Raw genomic sequence first — 18,168 nt, 5'->3', positions numbered from 1 at the left:
ATGAACAAGATAAAGTGGTTCTTTAAAAAAAAAACCAAAAAAAAAAACTACACTTTAAAAGACACTTATTTCTTGTTCTTTCTTTGTACCGTGGATGCTGAACGCATGTTCTGGATGATAAACTCAGAGAAGTCATGACTCCTGATCTTCTTATTTCCCTACGTGGTCATGAAGGCAGCATTAGCTCCACCCCTGGCCAGAGAAAAGCTGAAAACACTCCTGACAAACATGATTTTTCCAGAGAAGGCGTTGTCAGTTACGCTGGTCATTGCAATTCCAATTCACTTCACAGGCAGCAGAGTGCTGAAAAATGTACAAACTGCTTCTTTCAACCAACGCAGTATACACAAGACCAATGTATAAAGTGTACATTCACAACTTTTATTGGCATAAATCTTTAAATACTGACATCATCATACTGTAAGATTTAAAGGGTACACACGTGTATCATATGCCAAAACATGATGGCTGATACAGCCACTTAAAAATATAATGCAAAACAATTTGACTGGCTGGTAGATTACAGTATACATAATGCCAAGAGAACACTTGAAATCGGGTCGTGTAAACATTGCCTTGCATCACTTAGACAAGTTGAAGAATTCACATACTGTAATTCTGCACTAGCAAAGCATCTTTTCCAAATATATCTATAATTATATTTATATATATATTTATATATATGTACACACGGATACATTTACAATAATACAATGGAAATATGTTGTCTCTCGGCTAGATTTTAAGCACATGATGCTCTCGTGGGCTAGTTTAAAAAGGCTTTAAAAAGGCAGTCTCGAGAGCGAACATGTGGCCGTGGCACAGCTGGGTCCATTTTCCTATTGTCTCGTTGGAAATCATACAGAAGTGTATGACATTTATAAAAGAAATTGGCACATTTTCCGTGTTCGGAACTACTGTTTCCATACACAATTTCATCCAGCTACTGGAGGCATTGGGCTTTTGTCTGCTGTAGGAATCACACTCATAATCTTGAGGGAAGTCCACGGAAAAGCAGATCCCTCTTTTCTTTCTTAAGCGAATCGTCGGGCGAGAGGGTTTTCTGTTTGTGTTTGTTAGAGCCTCCTCAGGTTGTGTTCTTCCTGACAGACACCTCTCTTCAGACTAATGTCGTCCAGGACCATTTCGCCAGTATGGCCTCTCCGCCTTTCACCCTTCACAATCACCTGCAAGCACACACACACACACACACACACACACACACACACACACACACGCACACATCATTCAGATGTAACAGCATTGATCCAACATGCTCAAGTATCCATTAAAATGAAATCTAATTTCTCTGAGCTGGGAATTAAATAGAGCTCTTCAGTGTAGTCCTCAACTCATTGTCTGGGTTACAATGACCCAGTGTTGTTTTTTTTGTTTTGTTTTTTGTAAAAGTATTGAAATGCTAATGTCAGAAAGCAGCTTTATAGAAATGCAGCTGTAGACTCTTACTTACTCTCAGGTAAGAGCGGGAAGAAAAAAACTCCTTGATATAACATGAGGAAGAAACCTTGAGAGGAACCACCCTCAAATGGAAACCCATTCTCTTCTGGGTGACACCAGACAGACGGGATTATACATGATTATTACAGTATACAGGTGTAGAAGATTAAAGAGTACTAAGTGTGTTGAAAGGATTTTCAGCATAAGCACAGGACAGTTTTTATAAATACAGCAGCACTTCCTAATTACAAATCTACTGTATCCCGGTGAGATTATCCACTCAAGTAAGAGTGAGAATTTGGGAATATCCATCCATCCATTTTCTATACCACTTATCCTACAGGGTCGCGGGGAACCTGGAGCCCATCCTGCTGCAACCCAAACTGGGAGGTGTGAGGCGAATGTGCTCAACTTTAACTCTTTAACCCTTTAACAGATTTCACAGACCCCTCCAAACATAATCGTAATCAAACTATTGCAATATTAGGCTCATTATTCAAAAGGATACAATAATATTTTTGGAGCTTTGTAATTGGTCATAGAGCTTTGTAATACTGAATTTGAAGTGAAGTTATCCACTGTATAATAAATTAGACGTGAGCATAGTTTTTTAGCAAGTTCGGGCTGTCCGAGGGAGAGCATCCACAATCATCTCTATCCTATTAAGGTGCTACCAAAAATAGTACTACTATTGATAATGTGCTAGTTAGCACTACTCGCAGGAGATGATGCTAGCATTGTCTGTTTAGCTACAATATTCATTTGATCTCAGCAAGAACTGAGCACAAGCGTAATCTTACAAGAGTAAGCTTATACTCACACTCTCCAGGCCATTGCCCCACAGTGTGATCTGTGTCGTCCTCCAGCCGCTGCCTCCTGTGCGACCCCATACGGCTGGACTGTGCTGTCGGCCTTTCTGCACAAACACCTGCAGCATGCCCACGTGGTGACCTGCCAGATTGTGCCGGAAAGCCAGACACAGGTTACCCTCGTTCCAGGGAGATGCCAGGGGAAGAACCAGCTGAGCTCCGCGGCCATTCCGCTTACCCGCCGCATCAGAGATGGTCAGATACTTTCCACCTAAAATAGAACCAACAGCACACCATGCACTTACAACACAAGGCTAGGGCAAAACATTCCCTGGGCAGGATTGTTACAGGATTGTTACAAAATAATTATTTTATTTAATAAATTGGCTGGCGTGCCACTAATCAGTATCATGTTCTTTTTTTAGTCTACGTATAAATATATATATATATTTAACCTGTGTCAGTGTTTGTAGCAGAAACATATAGGAAGCTCTTTAAAACTTTCTAAGTCCTGAAAGACTCAGGAGTACCTCAGTTACATGGTTTATTAACTTAAAGAGAGAGAAGAAATTAAGGCTAGTGAGGGAATGACAGTTTCCATTATCACTTATGTTATAACACCTATATACAAAGTTGTTTGTGGATGTTCTGCAACATTAAACATAAATGTAAATGGATAAAAAAAAGTATCCCTCTAGTATCATATTCTTTAATAAATTAAAATATTTCAGCACTGGCAAACTGCCATGATATAAAAGGAACAAAATGTACCATGTTGGGGGGGACACGCTGTTACTGAATAATAATAGTAATCATACCACCTCATCACTGATTAGTTTCATATAACAGCATGCCTCCAAGTGTTTTATTCCAGACTTATTCATAATTTCTTGCTCAAAGAAGCAGAGAAAATCTATTGAAAGTGCACACAATCCTCCATTTGTGTTAAAAAATTATAGCTTTTTATGATAAAAGAAAGTCTTACTTATAGTTTACATTTAATAGAAATACTATATATAGATGCAAGTATAGTATGTTTCTGTTACCACATTGTGTTTATGGTTAAAAAAAAAGGATTTTATTGTGGTGAAAATGTAAGACTTTAATGTAAGAAATTTTTTGCAGCAGTGTGTCTACATACATATCAAATTGATCAAATTTATAGCTGAATTGTGCTGGTGGAAAAAAGGATACAATATACTGTATTTGGGGTGTTCTATGAGGATAGAAACTCTTTTTAAAAGGTTAATATATTCAGTTATTTAACAATTTTCTTAAGTTGAGCAGTAAGTTTTTTGTTGTTGTTGTTGTTGTTGTTGTTGTTTTTGGATATGTAAAATGCTGATTCAATTCTAGTGAAGCAGTTACCTGAAGGGTCTGGTACTGTCTCCCAGTGCACGTCTCCCTCTTTGTGCTGGATCCAGTCACAAAGACCCCGATCAAAGGAGCAGCTCAGAAATCCAGCCTCTAAAATATCAAATACAGCATTACAAAGCCATTCAAAAATGCAGCTGGATTCCAAAAAATAACACAAAACACACTTCTGAATTCAGTACTGACGCAGTCACATGAGCTCTAAACATACATCAGGCAAGCATCAATCAGTTTGTTGGAGAAATGGATATTTGCAACGTTTTAGGGGCCAATGAAAGCTCTGTCCATGCCAGACTACTGATCCTGTTTTAGCGCTGAGTGCCAGGATACAGACTGAAATTGTTAGACAATTTGTGTACCTCTGACCTCACTTCTAACGGCATGCAAAAACAGTGAATAGCAACCTGGGCTCACTTCCCAGACACATACTGGACCCTGTTTTAGACTATAAAAGGAGTTGTAGCCATATATGTAATGAATTATGAACATTCATAAGGCATAATACTATATATTACTAGGATCAATGCATTGCCCTCTGTTTTTATGTGAGAGATTGCTTAAATAATATTTAAAAGTAATCGAGTGGGAGTAGTGGGATGACATAAGGAAACTGTCTGTTATGAATGAACTTTTGATAACTAACAACCTACAGCTTTTTCCAGCACTGTGCTGGAAGTTGGGCATTTTAGCCAAGTTTGGAGCTCTATTTCAATTTAAAATGGCAGCTCAGGTGCTGCTACGGAACTCATTATGCGTCAGTGGATCATTTTTCAACGGGTCAGGGTTTATTAACTAAATATTTTGGGAGAATTTATACAGTTAATTTTTAACATATGGTGAACCTTTAGGACATTTTGTTTATAATATAAAACCTCTGTTCGTAGTTATTTAGATTTATTTAGTTTTATACAGACAAAAATGCACATTGATTCGTGAATAAAAAACGAGTCTTTTCAGTCATAATTTTACTTCATTCAATCAAATCGAATTGAAATTGACATTTATGATACCATGTCATAAATACCACTTATGTTAACTCGTTAACAATTTATGCTATAAAATGCAATGCACTGTCATAACTAACATCTTAACGTATTATAACATTTTAAGAATTTCAATCATAGATAATTAAATATATGACCTTTGCAGAAAGCATTACAAATGAATCATGCATATGATTATAACTGAGACAGGATGTCACGTTATCAAACATATATACGATGATATAGAATAAGAAGTTAATCTTTAAAGATCAGGTTCGTGTGTCAATATCGAGTGCATTGATGCTGCCTTACTGCTAAGCCGAGCTGAGCTGGTAAATATTGACAGAAGCCAGCCTACAAAGACATGGATGTACAGCAGATATAGGAAAAGTGTACTGCACCTGGGTCGTCTTTTAGCTCTTCTTCAGTGTTACCCAGTTCAATATCTAAATCAGTACCGAGAACGTTGTTGTCTCCATTATTCCGAGGTACTACAGGGAATTAAAAAAAGATACATCAGAAATTGCTTGGAGAAAAAGTGCAATTATGATGGCTGACTGCACAGAAGATAAATGATTCTGGGTTCAATCTAACACAACCACAGCATATCCCAACATTCAGTATGTATACATGTTTAGGGCTTGTAATTTTATGAAATATTCATATTCAAAACATTTACACTGTGTCAGAAAGGTGCTCTGAGTGATACCTTGTAGGAATTATTATTATTATTATTTTTTTAAACTTGTGATGGATGGTAAATTTTTGATGGTGTATTATTTCCAACCATAAATGTTTTGCATTATTTAGAAGGCTCTTTGTAGGTGGAAATGAATAATTACTTTACTGTGGCACCAACAAAATGGGTAAGAAACCATACTTCAAAAAAATTACCTCGACAACAGAGGATTCTTTTTTCCTTAATTTAGTCCAAATTTTCACCCATCAGGCAGCTCTCCCCTATCAACCAACAGTTACCAACCAGGGAGGGTGATGCCCATCACGTGACCCTCCGAGGCACCTGAAGCCAGCAAACTGCATTTTTTTTGGAACCGCTGCTTATGGAATTTCGGGGCGAGGTGGTTGGGGGGCGGGGGTGCTATTCACCCACTTCTGCATGCATGAGCTCACAGATGCACATGATTGGCTAGTGTTGCTGAGATTGATAGGAAAGGGAGAGTATGCCACCTGACAGCTCTTGGGCTCCTGGCTACAGACAGCGTAGCATCATCAGAATTCAAACTCACCATCTTTAGATGATAGTGCGAATGCTTTTCTGTTGCACCACTCAGGAACCACTTAGCAGAAGATTCTTGGCAAAAAAAAGGGTATTTGGACTCTGGGCCAAAAATGTCCTGACTGTAGCCGGTGCTTGGTTTTCATTTTAATTTAGGCTGTAACATACTGTCCCATCTAGGTAGAGTTGGACTGTGTGCCTGTTCCAGGAGTCGAATGACCATCATTCTACAGGACTATGGGGTGAAATGAGGCGTAAGTGTGGGCCAACTTTGATACATTACTCATTTGCTATCAAGGCATCCACTAAATAAATAAATAAATAAATAAAATAGTGTGGCATTGCTCTTAAAGATCCTTCACATTTATTTTTTTTTAAATGTTTACCAAAACGTCACCTAGGAGATCCTAGATGGGAGTTTTGGAGCACATTTTAGAGAATCAGACACCACTGAGTGGGAAGTGGAGGCTCAGTGGTTAAGGCTTTGGGCTACTGATCAGGAAGAGTTGTGAGCTCAAATCCCAGAACTGGCAAGTTGCCACTGTTGGGACATTGAGCAAGATTCTTAACCCTCCATTGCTCAGTCACTTTGGATAAAAGTGTGAAATGAGCAAATGTAAATGTAGTATTGCTCCTGGTGTTGGATAAGATGGAAAGCCAAGAAGCCTTAAACTCTTTTGTTATGACATCCAGTGCCTTGGAAACCGTTCACTGCTTTGTAAATATGTTTGAGAGTTTTCCAAGTCTGCAGTAATGCCAGCACAACTGAATTACGTAAAATGTCACCTCTGCCCCCAACAACAAAGAAATTTCAATGGACCATAAAATGAAACCAGCCACTAAAATTCACACATCAACACTAGAACTCAATTTTGTTTAGGGGGACTGAAATATGGTCTTCACATCTTCACATCACATCTATAAGCATTTACTGTATGTCAGTATTTGTGAGGTAACAGTATTTTAAACGCAATATCTAACTCTGTCTTTATGTAAAAGACAGTAATTATGGCAATAATGAAAAGCATGAAGCCTTGAGACATCTTCTATTACTTATTCACATCATCCCTAGCCATTCATATATATATATATATATATATATATATATATATATATATATATATATATATATATACAGCTTCATAAAATAAGTGACTTATTGAAATGGGGCTTCATAATATTTTTTCAAGGCACACAGACCAACACCACTTGGGTTGAGTAAGATTCAATTCCATGTTCCTGTATGACCTTACAGTAAATACACTTCCCAGAAAGTAGATTCTTTATAGATGTTTCAAAGCTTTATGAATGTGATGCTAGTGAGGACACATAGATAAATCACATATTACATAAATCTCATAGGTTTTCATATAAGCCTTTCATCATTCAAATCATTCAGCATGGCCTTATATTACATATATTACTACAATATGTATGAATGTGTTTTAAAGACCTGATGTTGGGTTTATTAAAAAGTAAAGCTTCCTAAAGAGGTTCTACTTCCACACAGCACTTCCAAACTGTAGGTACAAGCTGAAGAACCCTTAAGAATTCTAGATTTAACTTGTTTTTTCTACAGAAGTAAAGTATTTGATTTATTTTTGTCTTGTTCAGCAGATGCACCACATAAACATATTAAGAAACTTCTGGACCTGTTAATTTGGTTTAATTCAGTGAAGTTTTCTGTGAGGAGATGCTTATATAGGATTTACGGCTAGGAAAAAAACTTTTTCATAATAGCAGTGAAGAAGCAGATTTCCGAAAAGGCTTTCCGTGTCATGCCTCAGGCGCTTTTCCCCAGTTTCACGTTGCCCTTTTTTTGCCCTTTAACGCCCCACCTCTGCTGATCTTTGTTTCTATTCATCGCTTTTGGTTCTTTGCAAACATTTGGAAAGCCAAACAGAGCCGTGTTCAGTCAGAGGAGACAAACACACGCTCAAGGCTAAACAATTCGCCCTCTCAATCTTTTCTCCCAAAAGAGTGACGAGGACCTGATGCTAGATTGGTGACATTTCCCTGTGCCATGTATGTGCCAATTATAGAACAGGATAACAGCGAGGAGATAAGGCCATGTGTCCAAGCCTTAGTTTGTGATTACTACATTGATTTCAATTACCTCCCTATCTTGTAGTTGAAAACCGCATTCTCCGGACGTGCCCTCATTCCAGCGCCGATAAATAAATTAATGAAATAAACTCACAGAGGACAAAGTCATTACAAAGCACTACAGGTGTAAGTGCTGCCGCTAGCAACGCTTTGCTAACTGCTTCATTCAATCATTATTGTTTCGAATCAATTTCAGAAATGTGGTTCTAATGAGCTTCTTCTCACGTTGCCTAACATCTCAGCCACAAAATTTTTTACAGCCGGTGGGTGAGGGTTCGGTTCCAGCAGGAGGTAATTGACTGATGTGCTTTGGCAATGTTGACCGGTAATGTAATAGTCATCACTGTTTTTCTGTTCTCATTACGCCTTGCCATCTGGAAGCTGAGGCTTTCAGATGTTATTTTCCTTCCCAAAGCAAAACTGATGTTTCCCCTACTGGTGAACCCAACTGATACAAAGCACCAGATCAGTCTGCGAGAAATAAGCACCAAATTGATAGACATTAACATCATCATTCTGGATTATCATTTTGGAACGTAAACTATATCCAAAATGGCCATAGTTCTAGCCATAGTTTTCTAAACATGAATCAAAATGGCTCCTCTGTTGCACCCAATCATATCATATACACTTATGTAAATTATTTAGCAGCTAATAAGACCAGAGACTGGCTACAAGGCCAGAGACATCAGGTTACCTTCTCTGGTCTGATTAAAGAACCAAGGACAAAAGGTTAATGAAAACAGAATATTTAAAGATGAATAAACAGAGAACATATGTATTTGTATTTATAAAATATAAATACAAATACATATGTTAAATATGTATGTAAATAAATATGTATTTATTCTCCCCACAACAAATTCAAAACAAATGTGTCTTATCTGTTCAGAGACTGTGGTGCTGGTCAAATGCCTGATGTCTTATTTATAACCATGGACTAATTCTCAATGGTTAAGCATTAAATAGTAACCACTGTCACCATTCAGTCATGTTAGTTCCTTATCCAGAACTTTATGAGCAAAGAATTTTACGTGACTGGACTATCACAACTTTCAGTGGAATTTTGATGATCTAGAGATTGAGAGAGTTTGGACAGCACTACCTACAGTAGTACACTAATAGAGGAAACAGAAATTGTCAATGAAGTACATGCATGGTTTGTTCATCACAGAAATAATAATACCATCCATTGCAAATGTGTACAAAATCACACCTGATTCAGTATTTATATTGCATTATAGTGTCAATAGAATATGTTATCTGGACCCTACATTAAAAAAGGTTCCTCAAAAGTTCTGGATTGTTAAGGGTTTTAGCTTCCTAAACGGATTCTTCTGTGAACCGTCCCCGATAAGAAAACACCCTGCTGTAGGGTTTCTCCAAAAGAACAAATGTAAGAAAGCTTTAGGGGTATTTTGGGAATTCGTGATGGTACCAGGATGTTCTATGCTACACTTTTGGACAATACCTTAACAGGGCACTATATACTGAGCAGACTGTGGTTTGGGATATATTGTTACGTTCTAAGAAAAAGGCTCATTAAAGGTTCTTTGGATGGTTTACAGTTTCCAACAGTTTTCCAAATGACTTTTACTTATACTGGGGACAATCCAAATAAAACTTTTATGGCACTAAACAGAACCTGTAACTACAGAATCCAGTAAGCAGCACAAAGTGTGCAGTACATTTTAAGGAAATAAATCCAGGTTAAATCCAGAACCTTTAAGTGTTCTTTGGTTGTCCATCTGGGGGGAACTCTTAGTTCTTAGCTCTTAGGTCTATGATGTTCTTTCTTTAGAACCCTAGAGCTAAGCATTATTTTAGTCTTAAAGAGACAAAGAACCCTTGAAGAATAACTTTAAAAAGAGTATAAAAAGGATAATAAAGAGATTTAAAAAAAAAAAAAAAAGGTTAGTACTTACTGTGGACGTCTCCTCTCTGTTTTTCATTGTTGTCTTTGTGGATGTTGTTGTCCAAGGGAGTAACTGGAGGGACAGGAGTCCTGCGAGGGGGTACAACTGGTACCCTTGGTGATGGAGCTGGGGCTTTGGTGGAGGTGGTGGCCATGGGATGGTGAGTGATGACATGGGGCTTATGGGTAACTATGGTGGGGGGTCTGGGAGAGGTCATAGGTGGTTTACGGGTTGGGATGGTTGGTTTTTTGGGTGTTGGGATGATTTTCTTTGGTGGTGAAGGTGTTTTGGAGGATGCTGTGCTCGGGCCGATCCTCTTGGGTGTCACTGGTGGTCGAGACGTGGTAGTGGTCCTCTTCTGATCTGTATCTGGAATCCTGTTGTTGTTCCCAGGTAGGGGAGGCTCAATGATCACTCTGGGGATGGCTAAGTGTATTGATCAAACAATAATGTCATGAGCCATGTCATTTTAATTAAAGAAAACAACAACATTTTTGTATGTATAGAATTGTTCATTTGCAGATTACACTCGTATTTCATTTTCATTTTTAACATACTGGATTTCAAGTGTTTTGTAGATTCATTGTAAAATAGAGGTTTGTATTCCTTTCCCTATTCTTTTTCTACCTAAACACTGACAACACAAAGTTTTGTACTAGACTATGTGGTATACACTATATGACCATATGATGCATTTTCCTTAACACTTACATTGTTATTAAGTGATCAGATTTTCATTTTTTTTAAAAATCTATATCATTGCATGAATGATGTGGGACTTTAACATATTTTCATTTATTTGAGTCTACACATGAGATGTGATATGTAACACCAAACAGGAAATAAGTTAGTGTTTTTGACTTCATATACAGTCATAAGTTTAAGTCATAAGTTTCATATAGAACAGTTAGTGTGTTTGGGAATGGTGTTCATGGTTGACATCCTTCATTACAGCATATAAAGGCTGTTACTTAAATAACAATGTTCCCACAAGGAGGCTTAATGCGGAATCATTTCTCACTGAAAAAGAAATTAATCTGACAGTTAAACCTCCTGTTATGGAAATAATTCATTAACTTTTCCTGTGTTTGCACAGAGCAGTGGGCGTTATACCAACAAACACAGCTTTGTAAGACCCTCTTATGGAAACAAGGCCACTGAACACTAAACGCTGAGCTCGTTACTATATGTAATTTCATGCGACTAACTGACAGGTGGATATTAACTTTAATGTTTAATGTGTTTAGTGTCCTGTGCTATTAAAAATCCTTACATGATGTTATACCAGACTGAACAATAAAGAACCAATAAAACCTTTGTACGTTTTTCAGTGTATGAGAACAGACACCATGGCATAAGTAAAGACTACTGTAAATGTGTGTGTGTGTACGAGCGTGCATTTGCGTTTTCAGAAATGAAAACAGAAGATAAAACAAAGGCAACCTGAGTAAACACAAAATACAGTTTTTAAATGATAATGTAAAATATTGAAGCAAAAACGCTACCCAATACCAACTGGGCCTGTGTGAAAATGTATTTGCCCCCATAGTTACAGTGCTAATTCTCCAAATCTATGAAACTGCAGTCATAATGGGGTTCAGCTGGAATAAACACAACCAGGCCTGATTACTGCAAACCCTGTTCAATCAAATCAGCACTTAAATAGAACTTTTTCAATAGTATGAAGTTGGTTAAAAGGTCTTACCCAGTAACACACTATGCCAAGATTGAAAGAAATTCCAGAAATGACGAGGAAGAAGGTGATTGAAATACATCAGTCTCGGAAGGGTTACAAAGCTATTTCAAAGACTCTGGGATTCCAAAGAACCACAGTGTGAGCCATTACCTCCAAATGGAAAAACTCAGCACACTAGTGAACCTCATGGTGTGCATTTGTTGAGCAGTGTGAAATCGATAGGTCATTATTTAATGTTTAAAAGCAACACCATTTTTTTTGCCTGTTAGGGCTGAAAAGCTGGAGCTGAATTAATAGTAAACGGAGCACATAATAGATACACAAGAGAATAAGAAGGCTCAGTCAGCCTACATCTGAAACTAATCAATAATCTCCAGAAATGTAATTAAAATACAGTGTGAACGTCTGACAAAACAATCTGTGCTAACACGACAGTACAATGCAGCTGTATGTGTGTATGCTGAGAAAGGACAACGTTCTCAAAACGATCACGGCAAAGAAGTGTCTTACGCTACTTCTGAACAAAGTGGGGCTCATTACATTTACCTTCACAGCAGTGAGTCTTATTAGAGTTGAGCAATGCGGTAAATCACAACATCTTATCGAATGCCATAATGAGAATGCTGTGGGCCAAACTGTTACGCACACATACAGTATACGTACACTATATGCCCAAAGGTTTGTGGACACCTGACCCTTACAAACATATATCTCCAAACTGTTGCCAAAGTTTGAAGCAAACAATTCTATAGAATGTCTCTGTAAGCTGTAACATTACAATTTCCCTTCACTGGAACGAAGAGGCCCAAACCTGTTCCAGCATAAAGGTGTTTTCTTAATGTTTGTATACATTACTCATCAACTATATGAAAATTTAAAACTCCATTACTCAAACCATCACTTTGAATATTTGAATATATTTAAAGCTATTTAGTATTTAATGATTTGTTTTAATAATTTGATTTGTAATATATTTGAATATATTTTTGTTTATGATTCAATTTGATATATGTGTTTTCCTCAAGTCAGAACAGCCTTTTTAATGTATATTTTTCCTGTTTGTATGTTTCTTTTTCTATCTGCATTTGATATATGTTGGAACTATAATTTTTTTGTACCTTATTTGGTTTACAATCAACAACACCTAACAATAAATCTGTCCGGTTGGGGTAGGAAGTCAGTTCAGCCAAGGTACCAAATATAGACCATATTATAGAGTGCTACAGGAAAATGAGTTAGCATTTTAGCACTTCCGGTTCCATCGTCCTGAAGTCAATGGGTTTTTTGAAAGGGTTTTTGGTTAAATGCCTGAAATAAGTTCTGTGGTTAACACAAGCTCAAGATATTTTCACGTCTTATTCTACAACATAAAATACATCAGTAATACCCCTGATACTGTTAAGCGTTTACATATCTAAATGGGACTACAGAGACATTAAACGTCATCATACCAATCAGGAAAACTCATCTACTACAGCCTCGTTGTGTTTATACTCACGCTCTTGCAAACTCTTCCAACTCAAGTATTCCAACTTGTAGATCTGTCAATTTATAGTATTTTCCAATTGTCGGAAGCTTAGTGCTGGTGACGCTGAAGTCATGCGACTGTCGTGTAGTTCATTTACAGCCTACCTTTAGGTGTTTACTTCTGCCGATTATGTTTAGGCTTCAAAATTCATAAACGTTGTGTTCATTTGTGAAGATTATCTTGATGAAGAAAACGTGTAAGACTCATTAAACTTTTGTTGGTCACAGAGCTTATTTTCTGCAATAAACCAAAAGCCAATGGACAAATCCTATTGGATTCAAGGGAGCCTGGGTGACGCTAACTTCCAGGTGGGCCTACAAAAATACGTCTATACCACAGCGATGCTAAATATTGATTCTGATTGGACAGTGTTCGCATGTATTGAATAGCTGAGACCACAAGGACTGTGCTACTGAGCTGAGCATACTCACGTTTGCACTCGTGACCCGTGCCCCCTCGGAAACCATCCTTGCACTTGCACTTGAAGGAGCCCGGTGTGTTGTAGCAGGTGGAGTATGTGCTACACTGGTGCTGTCCGGTCGAGCACTCATCCACATCTGAAAGAATTATACCACCAGTGTTTACCCTCAGAGACACTGCATGTACAAGCAAATATAAAACCGTATGCCTAATTAGATGCTAATGCTAATAAGGGATGCCCATTTACAGTTGCTTTGGGCAAACAGACTGAAAAATTATTAGTACTAATAAGCACTTAAATCTTTATTATAAACAGTAAGTTCCCCAGTGCAGCAGTGAATGTAATCTTGACAAGGTTTTTTCTTATTAATTAAAACGTATTGTTAAGTAAAAAATGTGAATGTTACAGAAAATAATAAGTCCACCTCGAGATATTCAAAGTACACAACAAAAAACTGAAGAGTTTACAATGTTCCTGTCTGTCCATCTGGACTTACAGTGGTGTGAAAAAGTATTTGATTTCTTCTGGTTTTGTGTAGGTCTCATACTAAATTGTTTCAGAAATGAAATCAAAAGGCAAGCTAAAATAAAACAAAGGCAAGCTGAGTAAACACAAAATACAGTTTTTAAATGATAATGTTATATATTGGAGCAAAAAAGTTATCTAATACCAACTGGGCCTTTGTGAAAATGTATTTGCCCCCGTAGTTACAGTACTAATTCCTCAAATCTATGAAAGTGCAGTCATAATGGGGTTCAGCTGGACTAAACACTGCAAACCCTGTTCAATCAAATCAGCACTTAAATAGAACTTTCAACAGCATGAAGTTGGTTAAAAGGTAACACACTATGCCAAAGTTGAAAGAAATTCCAGAAATGATGAGGAAGAAGGTGATTGAAATACAGAAGTCTGGGAAGGGTTACAAAGCTATTTCCAAGATTCTGGGACTCCAAAGAAACACAGTGAGAGCCATTATTTCCAAATGGAGAAACTCGGCACAGTAGTGAACCTTCCTAGAAATGGCCGACCTTCCAAAATTCCTCCAAAAGCACAGCAATGACTCATTCAGCAAGTCACAAAAGAGCCAAGGACAACATTTAAGGACCTACAGGCCTCTCTTGAATCAATAAAGGTCACTGACTCCACTATCAGAAAGACACTGGGCAAAAATGGCATCCATGGAAGAGTGGCGAGGTGAAAACCACTGCTAACCCAGAAGAACATTAAGACTCGTCTGAATTTTGTCAAAACACACCCTGATGACCCTCAAACCTTTTGGGAGAATGTTCTGTGGATTGATGAGTCAAAAGTGGAACTGTTTGGAAGAGAGGGGTCCCGTTACATCTGGTGTAAACCAAACACAGAATTCCACAAAAAGAACATCATACCTACACTCAAGCATGGTGGTGGGGGTGTGATGGTGTGGGGATGCTTTGCTGCTTCGGAGCCTGGGCAACTTGCAATAATTGAGGGAAACATGAATTCTGCTCTCTACCAGAAAATCCTAAAGGAGAATGTCCGGTCTTCAGTCCGTAAGTTGAAACTCAAGCGCAACTGGATTATGCAGCAAGACAATGATCCAAAGCACAGGAGTAAATCCTAGTCCTAGAAGTAAGTGAAGTATTTGGTTGCAGTCATTGCTACTAAAGGTGGCACAACCAGATTTTAAGTTTTAGGGGCCAATTAGTTTTTCACATTGATGATAGGCGTTGGATAACTTTTTTTTTTTTTGCTTCAATAATAATAAAAAAAACTGTATTGTGTTTATTCAGGATGCCTTTGCTGTAGGATGTTTTTTGTTTGAAGATCTATATTTATTATGAAATATACACAGAAACAGAAAAAAATCAGGATGGGAGCAAATATTTATACACACCACCATATGTGTTAATTTAACACTGGGGTTGTTGTTCTGTGCTGTCTCCTTTAGGCCATCTGGTTTGTTGCGATCTGCTACGCCTCTTCAATCACAAATCATCGAAGCTCCCAGATCAGTTTTTAACACAGTGGCATAAAAGGCCATTTAAATACCATGTGCTGTTATTCAGAGCTTGTAACTGATTTACAGTAAAGTGTGGGGGGGGGTATTTAATTGACACAACTGTCCCATTGCATTAAATATAATCAAACAACCAAGAGTACCATGCCTGAATTTTTCCTCTTTTGTTTTGCTTTACTTACTTTGACATAATAATAATAATAATATTATTATTATTATTATTATTATTATTATTATTATTATTGTTATTGTTGTTGTTGTTGTTGTTGTTGTTGCTGCGGTTATTTATTTATTTAAAATAGAAGAGATGGTCCATAAGTTGCATATGTCCAACATGGCAACCCCACAGTGTTATAGTGTTCAGCTAGGTCACTTTGACATAAGCTACATTACACCACAGCACTCAATTCTGAAGCTGTTTGATGGCGTTGAATCATTTTCTATGGCAGCAGCTCAAAACGTGGTAATGGCTGCAAGCCAAGTTACAGTAGAGGTTTATATTAATCTGCTCATTCTAACACATTAAAGTTTGTACAGTAACAGATAATTCACAGGGAAATGTATGATGGCCACTACATATCCTAAGTAGAATAATCAACCAACTAAAGCTGTCTTGTTGTTTAACAAACAAAAAATTTCTGTAAGGAGATGTTTATTTAACATTTATGGAAGGAGTCTCCAGTGTCAGCTCTTTGTGACAGTCAGAGGAAACGCTGTAGGTTTCTAGGTAACATGACGAGTTTTGTTTGATTGCTTATAGCTGTTGTACAAGTGAACTAAGTAGTTTCACAGTTGTGTGAAACGAATGAGTTTCAACACAACATTAAAAAGTAACTATAAATGCCTCAAAAGTACATTGTGTTGCTCTTTAGCGAATAAAGAAAATACATTATAGAATAACAGCCCTATAACAGCACGCCTGTCGTGTTTAATTTCTTACTTAGCCATTCTGGGTGTCATTACTGAAGACTTGGGTGCAGTTTGAGGCAGACATTTATGGAAAAGTTCTCTTCAGACTTCCATTACTTGTTAGGTACATGCAACTCAAGTACAAAGAACCATTCCTATAGATCACTTTAAAAACATACTGTCTCACTTAAAATAACTCCTTTAATATCTACTATAGCTATTGTCATTCTTATGCACATAGAGTCCACTTATACATATTTAAAATCTCATACATGTTCAATATTTTATGTTTCACAGCAGCCTCGTGTCCATGCGTTTACCTATACACTGGTATTTGCCGTTGATATACTGTAGGTCGAAGCCGTCATGACACTTGCAGATGTAACTCCCGAACGTGTTGATGCACTTGCGGAAGCGGGGGCAGACGCCGCGGCCTGTGGCGCACTCGTCCACGTCTGAAAAGCAAGCAGCCTTTTGAGTCATCCTTTTTGAATTTTTTTTTTATATCCTCCCTCGGAATTCCGACTGCATTATCTTCCCCAGACTGGATGAATTGATAGATTATGGATTAATCTAGATAGAAAGCTTCAGAGGATCAGTCTGTGTGGACGGTCAGGAATACATTTCACGTCTCTCACCCTAGAATTTATGCATAGGGTAATGCAGAATAAACTCTCGCTGGGATATTTCACGCATGGGTGTAGAAGTAAAGAATGCTGTGTGTGCTAAGTTAGAGAGAGAGTGTGTGTGCGTGTGTGTGTGAGAGAGAGAGAGAGAGAGAGAGAGGGAGGCAACAATGCTTCATCAATCATTCCTGTCCTTGTCCAAAACACTCTGTACTGGAGTTTCAGCTTGCCTGAGCAGCATTTGATTCCATAATCACGCAATTAGGATCGTTTCCTTTTACCTCCTCTTTTTTTTTCCCCCAGACAAACACTTTTGATTGATTGCTCAGTCAGACGAGGAACAAAACACGTCGGATGACGCTATTAGTCAAAATCTGTTGGGGGAAAAAAATAGACTTGTGGGAATCGTAAATCAAAAGGCTCTTCATTCACGTTGTCATACAACGGATGCTTTTTTCCCAAGTTATGACTGATGCGTGGAGTATTTCCATCCTAGAGAATTCCATCGTTGTTACCGCAGTTTATAAGGCAACAACCTACTGATGGAAGTTTACAATTCTGCAGATATGACAATGGCTTCCGGCAACTTTGCCCTCTCGTCTGATTTATGTCACAACATCTATCTATTGTAGCTGTCCCTTGGGCTTGTAAAAGTACTCTCCTAAAATATTACAACACCGGAACACCTGTGCTTCAGAAACACCATCGACACCCACTTTGTGATTGATGGGCTTTTGTTCGAGACACCACAACTCCACTCTCCAGGGTGAAACACGAGGGATGAAAAAGTAGACCAGGGGAAGAAAATAAAAAACGAGGAAGGCCAGGACGAAAGATTTAGCTCATCCCCTGTTACAGAAGCATATATTTAAAACATGACACGGGTTAACTGCAACAATTTGTTCCCATTCCCATCTGTGATTTATTGTTGTGCAGGGAGACGCGTCTAAGCGTGGAGTAAAGGACGTGAACCGCTTTAACGTCTCTGCACCTGTGGAAGGGCATTAATATGGCCATTAACGGATGTCACTATGCAATCTCCAAGCACTTGCTCTGTAATTAGAGCATCGGAGGGAAAAAGAAAAAAAAGAGTTCATTGTGTGGTT

At 37.9% G+C, this 18,168-nt stretch overlaps 1 protein-coding gene across 5 annotated transcripts in view; it reads right to left on the bottom strand.

Moving 5' to 3' along the window:
- Positions 1 to 341: 341 nt before the first annotated feature.
- Positions 342 to 18,168, bottom strand: part of npnta (nephronectin a) — a 65,536-nt gene continuing 47,709 nt past the window's right edge. For 2 of the 5 annotated variants that reach the window (XM_053621979.1, XM_053621980.1), the window contains 7 exons: positions 16,757 to 16,891; positions 13,539 to 13,664; positions 9,893 to 10,309; positions 5,026 to 5,115; positions 3,636 to 3,734; positions 2,279 to 2,538; positions 345 to 1,187 (listed from right to left, as the gene is read on the bottom strand). In XM_053621979.1, the coding sequence (XP_053477954.1) occupies positions 1,077 to 1,187; positions 2,279 to 2,538; positions 3,636 to 3,734; positions 5,026 to 5,115; positions 9,893 to 10,309; positions 13,539 to 13,664; positions 16,757 to 16,891 (1,238 nt within the window). In that variant the 3' untranslated portion in view covers positions 345 to 1,076. Of the gene's footprint in view, positions 1,188 to 2,278; positions 2,539 to 3,635; positions 3,735 to 5,025; positions 5,116 to 9,892; positions 10,310 to 13,538; positions 13,665 to 16,756; positions 16,892 to 18,168 lie in introns of all 5 variants that reach the window. The other 3 variants (XM_053621977.1, XM_053621976.1, XM_053621978.1) reach the window with 3 other exon arrangements.

The sequence above is a fragment of the Ictalurus furcatus genome, chromosome 3 (assembly GCF_023375685.1).
Source record: "Ictalurus furcatus strain D&B chromosome 3, Billie_1.0, whole genome shotgun sequence".
In the NCBI taxonomy this organism is placed as follows: domain Eukaryota; kingdom Metazoa; phylum Chordata; class Actinopteri; order Siluriformes; family Ictaluridae; genus Ictalurus; species Ictalurus furcatus.
The sequence above is the reverse complement of the archived record's forward strand: the minus strand, read 5'-3'. Positions and strand labels throughout refer to the sequence as shown.